The sequence below is a fragment of the Oncorhynchus keta genome, chromosome 30 (assembly GCF_023373465.1).
Source record: "Oncorhynchus keta strain PuntledgeMale-10-30-2019 chromosome 30, Oket_V2, whole genome shotgun sequence".
NCBI lineage: Eukaryota > Metazoa > Chordata > Actinopteri > Salmoniformes > Salmonidae > Oncorhynchus > Oncorhynchus keta.
Window position 1 is genome coordinate 16,964,581 of NC_068450.1, and position 10,549 is coordinate 16,975,129.

General features: G+C 51.3%; 1 protein-coding gene across 1 annotated transcript in view; it reads left to right on the forward strand.

Moving 5' to 3' along the window:
* The window catches only part of LOC118374652 (ankyrin repeat and KH domain-containing protein 1-like), a 78,200-nt gene that overhangs the window by 20,689 nt on the left and 46,962 nt on the right, over positions 1-10,549 (forward strand). Inside the window, 4 exon segments of the mRNA XM_052487935.1 lie at positions 5,421-5,577; positions 7,652-7,799; positions 7,966-8,113; positions 8,822-9,055. Of these exon segments, the coding sequence (XP_052343895.1) occupies positions 5,421-5,577; positions 7,652-7,799; positions 7,966-8,113; positions 8,822-9,055 (687 nt within the window).

Sequence of the window (10,549 nt, forward strand, 5' to 3'; positions counted from 1 at the left end):
ACAGGGTCAGCCGTAGTAGTAGTACGCGGTGGTTTACTGGGTCAGCCGTAGTAGTAGTACGCGGTGGTTTACTGGGTCAGCCGTAGTAGTAGTACGCGGTGGTTTACTGGGTCAGCCGTAGTAGTACGCGGTGGTTTACTGGGTCAGCCGTAGTCGTACGCGGTGGTTTACTGGGTCAGCTGTAGTAGTACCTGGTGGTTTACAGGTGTAGCCGTAGTAGTACGCGGTGGTTTACTGGGTCAGCCGTAGTAGTACGCGGTGGTTTACTGGTGTAGCCGTAGTAGTACGCGGTGGTTTACTGGGTCAGCCGTAGTAGTACGCGGTGGTTTACTGGGTCAGCCGTAGTAGTACCTGGTGGTTTACAGGTGTAGCCGTAGTAGTACGCGGTGGTTTACTGGGTCAGCCGTAGTAGTACGCGGTGGTTTACTGGGTCAGCCGTAGTAGTACGCGGTGGTTTACAGGTGTAGCCGTAGTAGTACGCGGTGGTTTACTGGGTCAGCCGTAGTAGTACGCGGTGGTTTACTGGGTCAGCCGTAGTAGTACGCGGTGGTTTACAGGGTCAGCCGTAGTAGTACGCGGTGGTTTACTGGGTCAGCCGTAGTAGTACGCGGTGGTTTACAGGTGTAGCCGTAGTAGCACGCGGTGGTTTACTGGGTCAGCCGTAGTAGTACGCGGTGGTTTACTGGGTCAGCCGTAGTAGTACGCGGTGGTTTACTGGGGCAGCCGTAGTAGTACGCGGTGGTTTACTGGTGTAGCCGTAGTAGTACGCGGTGGTTTACTGGGTCAGCCGTAGTAGTACGCGGTGGTTTACTGGGTCAGCCGTAGTAGTACGCGGTGGTTTACAGGTGTAGCCGTAGTAGTACGCGGTGGTTTACTGGTGTAGCCGTAGTAGTACGCGGTGGTTTACTGGGTCAGCCGTAGTAGTACGCGGTGGTTTACTGGGTCAGCCGTAGTAGTACGCGGTGGTTTACTGGGTCAGCCGTAGTAGTACGCGGTGGTTTACTGGGTCAGCCGTAGTAGTACGCGGTGGTTTACTGGGTCAGCCGTAGTAGTACGCGGTGGTTTACTGGGTCAGCCGTAGTAGTACGCGGTGGTTTACTGGGTCAGCCGTAGTAGTACGCGGTGGTTTACTGGGTCAGCCGTAGTAGTACGCGGTGGTTTACAGGGTCAGCCGTAGTAGTACGCGGTGGTTTACTGGGTCAGCCGTAGTAGTACGCGGTGGTTTACTGGGTCAGCCGTAGTAGTACGCGGTGGTTTACTGGGTCAGCCGTAGTAGTACGCGGTGGTTTACTGGGTCAGCCGTAGTAGTACGCGGTGGTTTACTGGGTCAGCCGTAGTAGTACGCGGTGGTTTACTGGGTCAGCCGTAGTAGTACGCGGTGGTTTACTGGGTCAGCCGTAGTAGTACGCGGTGGTTTACTGGGTCAGCCGTAGTAGTACGCGGTGGTTTACTGGGTCAGCCGTAGTAGTACGCGGTGGTTTACTGGGTCAGCCGTAGTAGTACGCGGTGGTTTACTGGGTCAGCCGTAGTAGTACGCGGTGGTTTACTGGGTCAGCCGTAGTAGTACGCGGTGGTTTACTGGGTCAGCCGTAGTCGTACGCGGTGGTTTACTGGGTCAGCCGTAGTCGTACGCGGTGGTTTACAGGGTCAGCCGTAGTAGTACCTGGTGGTTTACAGGGTCAGCCGTAGTAGTACCTGGTGGTTTACAGGGTCAGCCGTAGTAGTACCTGGTGGTTTACAGGGTCAGCCGTAGTAGTACCTGGTGGTTTACAGGGTCAGCCGTAGTAGTACCTGGTGGTTTACAGGGTCAGCCGTAGTAGTACCTGGTGGTTTACAGGGTCAGCCGTAGTAGTACCTGGTGGTTTACAGGGTCAGCCGTAGTAGTACCTGGTGGTTTACAGGGTCAGCCGTAGTAGTACCTGGTGGTTTACTGGGTCAGCCGTAGTAGTACCTGGTGGTTTACTGGTGTAGCCGTAGTAGTACGCGGTGGTTTACTGGTGTAGCCGTAGTAGTACCTGGTGGTTTACAGGGTCAGCCGTAGTAGTACCTGGTGGTTTACAGGGTCAGCCGTAGTAGTACCTGGTGGTTTACAGGGTCAGCCGTAGTAGTACCTGGTGGTTTACAGGGTCAGCCGTAGTAGTACGCTGTGGTTTACAGGGTCAGCCGTAGTAGTACGCTGTGGTTTACAGGTGCAGTGACGCGGTGGTTTACAGGGTCAGCCGTAGTAGTACGCTGTGGTTTACAGGGTCAGCCGTAGTAGTACGGCGCCCTTGGAGCAAATTGGAGGTAAGTGCTAAAGGACATATCGACAGATTTTTCACCTTGAATGCTCGGGTATTCGAACCAGCGACCTTTTGGTTACTGGTCCAACGATTTACCCACTAGGCTAGCTGCCGCCCTAATGAGAAACATTCACACTAGGTTAGTGAAGAAATACCACAATAACAGGAGGCAAAAATGTCAACAATGCAGACAATGATCAGCAGGCATATTGATCAGTCAGCAGATCAGGTATGTTTTTAAAGGAGTGTGGTGGCTTGAATGTGTCAAGTTTGAAGGTCTTATGCAGCTCGTTCCAGTCGTTGGCGGCGAAAACTGGAATGATTGATGGCCACAGGAAGTGCTGAGCTTGGAATGACCAGTACAATGCCTCTACCAGAGATCAGGTTGCTATTGGTAGTGGAGATGTTGAAGTAGAGGGGGGACTTGTAAATAAATTGGTACCAGTGGTTCTGATGTCGTGTATGTAACGAGGGCCAGTTGACCAGGGTGTAAAGGCCACAGTGATAAGTGTTTAAGGGGGCACTGGTAACAAAGAGTATGGCAGTGTGGTAAATTACAAGTTGTTTTGGGGGCAAGCCTGTAAACTACATCGTCATAGTCCAGGATTGGCAGTATGGTCATTTTTACAAGGGTGTGCTTGTCAGAGTGGGTGAAGGATGTTCTGTTGCGGTTTAGAAAACCAATTCTAGATGTAAATTTAAACTATAGGTGGGTGATGTGTGTATGGAATGAGGTTGAGAATGTTAGGAGAGTAGGCAGGTTGAGGTAAGTTCCGATTGAAGAGCATGCATTTCCTTTTTTTGGTATTGGTAAGGTCAGAGAAGGTATGTTGGATGTTAAAGCTATGTTGTAGGGTGGTTACGTGATCAGGGAGGGGCCAGTTGTGTACAGGATCGTGTAATAAAGGTGGATGAGGGTCACCAGAAGCATGCGCAACATTCTTAATATACACAGAGAATAGGGTCGGCCCAAGAATCTATCCTTGTGGAACTCCCGTAGATACAGCCAGTGGGTTAGAAAGCAGGCCCCTTGGATTGTACACGGCCAGAGAAATAGTTTTCAAACTAGGCTAATCCTCAGAACCATAGGTCGCTGACTGTGTTGATCAGGATGCAGTGGTTAACAGAATCAAAGGCTTTGGCCAGATCAGTAAAAAACAGCTGCACAATACTGCTTCTTGTCAAAAGCCATAGTGATGTTGTTGAGACAGGACAACACAACAATCAACCACCCAGACCTCAGCCCTCCACTACTTGCCCTGCCTGCCCGCCTGGGGAAACATTGTAAAATCCTTCTGACAGCCAGGTGTCGGCTAAGTTTTTAGACTCACTCACACAGTGGTGATATAAACACTGACTGGCTGGACCCACCCACTTCTAAACTTTTCTGGTACATAGATGGTGCCGTACTGTATGGCTGCTGTCTTGAGCTCTGAACCCAATGTTGCTTTTTTTCAGATTCTTTTGGTGTTTTTTTTTGGGGGGGGGGGTTCTCTTGCTAGCATGCTCTCACTTTGTCCCTTGTCTCATGTCAATGGACACGCACACAGTTTTGGCTTGGCTGGCCTCCCTGGATGGGAAGTGTGTCTTGGTCCTTGTGAAAGAGATCCTTCAGTATGTTAACGGAACAAAATCTGTTTTTTCCCTCCTGCCTGCTTCTCTCTCTTGCTCTCCTCCCTCCCTTCCCTGCATCTCGGTCCTCTCCCTCTCTTCTGCTGGCTTTCTCATCCCTCCCTCTCTCCCACTCACACACACTCGTGTAGACATTCTTGCTTTTCTCCCTGCTGTGCCTTTCTTGTCCAACACCTTCTACACACAGTGCTAGTCCACCAGGCTAGGTCTCATGTATAATTCACAAGACAGAGCCCTGCTAGCATATAGGTCCCCAAGCCCCTCGCCCCTACCCCTCTGGCCCCTAGCAAGCCCCTACCCTACTGGCCCCTAGCCACCCCCCAAGGCACGAGCCAGCCCCTACCCCAAGGCACGAGCCAGCCCCTACCCCAAGGCACGAGCCAGCCCCTACCCCAAGGCACGAGCCAGCCCCTACCCCAAGGCACGAGCCAGCCCCTACCCCAAGGCACGCACCAGCCCCTACCCCACGGCACGAGCCAGCCCCTACCCCAAGGCACGAGCCAGCCCCTACCCCAAGGCACGAGCCAGCCCCTACCCCAAGGCACGAGCCAGCCCCTACCCCAAGGCACGAGCCAGCCCCTACCCCAAGGCACGAGCCAGCCCCTACCCCAAGGCACGAGCCAGCCCCTACCCCAAGGCACGAGCCAGCCCCTAGCCCCCTAGACTCTCGTGTAGCCCCCAGGGGTTAGATCTGTGAGACCTGGGTCAGTCGGTGGAGGACATATGTCTACGTTTTCACCTAGCTTCTCAGGGGGAAAGGTGGAAATACTTTCACATTACTTCATGTGAAAATGCCTCTAGACCAAGACGTTTGGACATATAGACATACACAGAGTGTACAAAATATTAGGAACACCTTTTGCCCTCAACAGCCTCAATTCGTCGAGGCATGGACTCTACAAGGTGTCAAAAGCGTTCCATAGGGATGTTGGCCCATGTCGACTCCAATTCTTCCCACAGTTGTCCAGTTGGCTGGATGTCCTCTGGGTGGTGGACCATTTTTAATAAACACAGGAAACTGTTGAGCGTGAACAACCCAGCCGCGTTGCAGTTCTTGGCACACACACACACACACACACACACACACACACACACACACACACACACACACACACACACACACACAATCAATGTCTCAAATGTTTTAAGGATTAAAAGATCATTCATCTACACTGATTTGAAGGGATTTAACAAGTGACATCAATAAGGGATCATAGCTTTCACCTGGATTCACCTGCTCAGTTTATTTAATGGAAGAGCACTATGTGTCATGGTTTGTACACTCAGTGTATATACCCAAGACTGTTAAGCTTGTCAAATCTGTTTTCCTGATTTGGATCTAACCCATGCTTGTGTTGTGTTTTGTATTTTTTGTTATGAATGCTGCTACTAACATTGGATTGGATTGGCTGTGGCTGGACTTGCCTCTACGATCACCTGCCTGGCTTCTTTGGTGTGGTTTTGCCCCCATGCCTGTGTTTCCTGTGATGACCTTTAACCCGGAAGGCATTGGTAAACTGTCAACTGCGGATGGTAAAGCGTTTGCAGATCCCGAGGTGCTGCGGAGGCTGACGTCGTCAGTGAGCTGTGCCCTGGACGAGGCGGCTGCTGCCCTGACGCGCATGAGAGCAGAGAACACACTCAACGCTGGCCAGGCCGACAAGTATGTATCTATCCCAGTCCATCTATCAATACATGAGAAGAGAACACACTCAACGCTGGCCAGGCCGACAAGTACAGTTGAAGTCGGAAGTTTACATACACCTTAGCCTAATGCATTTAAACTCAGTTTTTCACAATTCCTGATAATTGATTCTAGTAAAAATTCCCTGTCTTAGGTCAGTTAGGATCACCACTTTATTTTAAGAATGTGAAATGTCAGAATAATTGTTTATTTATTAATAATTTATTTAAGCTTTTATTTCTTTCATCACATTCCCAATGGGTCAGAAGTTTACATACACTCCTTTAGTATTTGCTAGCATTGCCTTTAAATTGTTTAACTTGGGTCAAACTTTTTGGGTACCCTTCCACATGCCTCCCATATTAAATTGGGTGAATTTAGGCCCTTCCTGACAGAGCTGGTGTAACTGAGTCAGGTTTGTAGGCCTCCTTGCTCACACACACTTTATCAGTTCTGCCCACAAATGTTCAATAGGATTGAGGTCAGGGCTTTGTGATGGCCACTCCAATCCCTTGACTTTGTTGTCCTTAAGCCATTTTTCCACAACTTTGGAAGTATGCTCGGGGTCATTGTTCATTTGGAAGACCCATTGCAACCCAGCTTTAACTTCCTGACTGATGTCTTGAGATGTTGTTCAATATATCCACCACATTTTCCTTTCCTCATGATGCCATCTATTTTGTGAAGTGCACCAGTCCCCCCTGCAGCAAAACACCCCCACAACATGATGCTGCCACCCCCTGTGCTTCATGGTTGGGATGGTGTTCTTCGGCTTGCAGGCCTCCCCCTTTTTCCTCCAAACATAATGATGGTCATTATTGTCAAACAGTTATATTTCTGTTTCATCAGACCAGAGGACATTTCTCCAAATAGTGTGATCTTTGTCCCCATGTGTAGTTGCAAACCTTAGTCTGGCTTTTTTTATGGCTGTTTTGGAGCAGTGGCTTCTTCCTTGCTGAGCAGCCATTCAGGTTATGTCGATATAGGACTCATTTTAATGTGGATATTGATACTTTTGTACCTGTTTCCTCCAGCATCTTCACAAGGTCCTTTGCTCTTGTTCTGGGATTGATTTGCACTTTTCGCAAAAGTACATTAATCTCTAGGAGACAGGAACGCGTCTCCTTCCTGAGCGGTATGACAGCTGCGTGGTCCCATGGTGTTTATACTTGCGTACTATTGTTTATACAGATTGGGACCATTGGGAAATTGCTCCCAAGGATGAACCAGACTTGTGGAGGTCGGCAATTTCTTTTCTGAGGTCTTGGCTGATTTCTTTTGATTTTCCAATGATGTCAAGTAAAGAGGCACTGAGTTTGAAGGTAGGGGCCTTGAAATACATCCACAGGTACAACTCCAATTGACTCAAATGATGTCAATTAGCCTATCAGAAGCTTCTAAAGCCATGACATCATTTTCTGGAATTTTCCAAGCTGTTTAAAAGCACATTCAGCTTAGTGTATGTAAACTTTTGACCTACTGGAATTGTGATACAATGAAATTATAAGTGAAATAATTTGTAAACAATTGTTGGGAAAATTACTTGTGTCATGCATAAAGTAGATGTCCTAACCAACTTCACAAAACTATAGTTTGTTCACAAGAAATTTGTGGAGTGGTTGAAAATGAGTTTTAATGACTCCAACCTAAGTGTATGTAAACTTCCGATTTCAACTGTGTGTGTCTACCCCAGTTCATCTGTCAATAAATGAGACGAGAACAACGCTGGCCAGGCCGGCAAGTATGTGAGACAAACTGAATATAGCAGTCAATATCTGAATGCCAATCAATGTATTACTGCCGTGATCAATATGTTACCCGATCAAACAGTTCAGTCAAGCATCATATGTCTGGTAGTTTCTCTCACAGTAATAAAATAAGTATGATTATGAGCTGTGTGTGTGTGTGTCTGTGGCATTAGTTGTGTGTGTGTTTCTCAGGGGTGTGTGTTCTCCTGTCACAGGGGCAGTAATTGTGACTGTTTGATTACGAAGTGTGTGTGTGTGTTCTCCTGTCACAGGGGCAGTAATTGTAGCAGTCTGGTTATTTTCAGCCGTAGTCTAGCTGAGGCGTGTTCGGACGGAGACGTCAACGCTGTGAGGAAGCTGCTAGACGAGGGGAGGAGCGTCAACGAACACACTGAGGAAGGAGAGAGTCTTCTCTGCCTCGCCTGCTCTGCTGGATACTATGAACTCGCACAGGTGTGTGTGTGTGTGTCTGTCGCAAGTGTGTAATCAACCTTTTCGAAGTCATTTCAGTAACTTCCGTGAAAGGTGTCCTCTTTTTGCGGGTTATGTCAGAATGCGGTTCAGTCCCCCACAATCTCTACAGCATACAGCTCTGACCCCGACTGTGATTGGTTGTTAGGTGCTGCTCGCCATGCATGCCAATGTGGAGGACCGGGGGATTAAAGGTGACATCACTCCCCTGATGGCGGCGGCGAGCGGCGGTTACGTGGACATCGTCAAGCTGCTCCTGGTCCACGGGGCCGACGCCAACGCACAGTCCTCCACCGGTACGAATACACACCTTTATCCTTTTCCATCTGCCTTGCTCAATGTGCGTCTGGTTATTTCTTGTCATCATTTTTTGTCCAAACCAAAATGTTTAGATTTCTGCTTGTACAATATGTCCCTATTCACCATCTCGGCCCCATCGAGTTGCATTACATCTAAACATCACTAACACAAGTAACACAGCCCTGACGTATGGTCTCTCTCTCCCTCTGTAGGTAACACAGCCCTGACGTATGGTCTCTCTCTCCCTCTGTAGGTAACACAGCCCTGACGTATGGTCTCTCTCTCCCTCTGTAGGTAACACAGCCCTGACGTATGGTCTCTCTCTCCCTCTGTAGGTAACACAGCCCTGACGTATGGTCTCTCTCTCCCTCTGTAGGTAACACAGCCCTGACGTATGGTCTCTCTCTCCCTCTGTAGGTAACACAGCCCTGACGTATGGTCTCTCTCTCCCTCTGTAGGTAACACAGCCCTGACGTATGGTCTCTCTCTCCCTCTGTAGGTAACACAGCCCTGACGTATGGTCTCTCTCTCCCTCTGTAGGTAACACAGCCCTGACGTATGGTCTCTCTCTCCCTCTGTAGGTAACACAGCCCTGACGTATGGTCTCTCTCTCCCTCTGTAGGTAACACAGCCCTGACGTATGGTCTCTCTCTCCCTCTGTAGGTAACACAGCCCTGACGTATGGTCTCTCTCTCCCTCTGTAGGTAACACAGCCCTGACGTATGCGTGTGCTGGGGGGTTTGTGGATGTGGTGAAGGTTCTCCTGAAGGAGGGGGCCAACATCGAGGATCACAATGAGAACGGACACACCCCTCTAATGGAGGGGGCGAGCGCGGGCCATGTGGAGGTGGCCAGGGTTCTGCTGGAGTACGGCGCCGGGATCAACACACACTCCAACGAGTTCAAGGAGAGCGCCCTCACACTCGCCTGCTACAAAGGTCTTCTTCACTTCTCGTCGGAGTATTTAAGTGTTCCCTTTGACTGTTTTTTTTAGATGTTTTCATGTGGCGCTCGCTGACATCGCCCCCCCAATGCAACCTTCATAGTCTCAGACAACAAAATAATAGTTTCTGCTTCTCTCTCCTTCCCCCGCCCACCCACTCTCTCTCCTCCGCCCTCTCTCTCCTCCGCCCTCTCTCTCTCCTCCGCCCTCTCTCTCCTCCGCCCTCTCTCTCCTCCGCCCTCTCTCTCCTCCGCCCTCTCTCTCCCCTGCCCTCTCTATCTCTCCCTCCCCTGCCCTCTCTCTCTCTCTCCCTCCCCCCTCTCTCTCTCTCTCCCCTCTCTCTCTCTCCCCCTGCCCTCTCTCTCTCTCTCCCTGCCCTCTCTCTCTCTCTCCCCTGCCCTCTCTCTCTCTCCCCTGCCCTCTCTCTCTCTCTCCCCTGCCCTCTCTCTCTCTCTCCCCTGCCCTCTCTCTCTCTCTCCCCTGCCCTCTCTCTCTCTCTCCCCGGCCCTCTCTCTCTCTCCCCGGCCCTCTCTCTCTCTCCCCGGCCCTCTCTCTCTCTCCCGGCCCTCTCTCTCTCTCCCCGGCCCTCTCTCTCTCCCCGGCCCTCTCTCTCTCTCTCCGGCCCTCTCTCTCTCTCCTGCCTCTCTCTCTCTCCTGCCCTCTCTCTCTCTCCTGCCCTCTCTCTCTCTTGCCCTCTCTCTCTCCTGCCCTCTCTCTCTCCTGCCCTCTCTCTCTCACTCCCCTCTCTCTCACTCCCCTGCCCCTCTCTCTCACTCCCCTGCCCTCTCTCTCTCTCTCTCCCTGCCCTCTCTCTCTCTCTCCCCTGCCCTCTCTCTCTCTCTCCCTGCCCTCTCTCTCTCTCTCTCTCTCTCTCTCCTGCCCTCTCTCTCTCTCCTGCCCTCTCTCTCTCCTGCCCCTCTCTCTCCTGCCCTCTCTCTCTCACTCTCCTGCCCTCTCTCTCTCACTCCCCTGCCCTCTCTCTCTCACTCCCCTGCCCTCTCTCTCTCTCTCACTCCCCTGCCCTCTCTCTCTCTCTCACTCCCCTGCCCTCTCTCTCTCTCTCACTCCCCTGCCCTCTCTCTCTCTCTCACTCCCCTGCCCTCTCTCTCTCTCTCACTCCCCTGCCCTCTCTCTCTCTCTCACTCCCCTGCCCTCTCTCTCTCTCTCACTCCCCTGCCCTCTCTCTCTCTCTCACTCCCCTGCCCTCTCTCTCTCTCTCTCACTCCCCTGCCCTCTCTCTCTCTCTCACTCCCCTGCCCTCTCTCTCTCTCTCTCACTCCCCTGCCCTCTCTCTCTCTCTCTCACTCCCCTGCCCCTCTCTCTCTCTCACTCCCCTGCCCTCTCTCTCTCTCTCACTCCCCTGCCCTCTCTCTCTCTCTCACTCCCCTGCCCTCTCTCTCTCTCACTCCCCCTGCCCTCTCTCTCTCTCACTCCCCTGCCCTCTCTCTCTCTCACTCCCCTGCCCTCTCTCTCTCTCACTCCCCTGCCC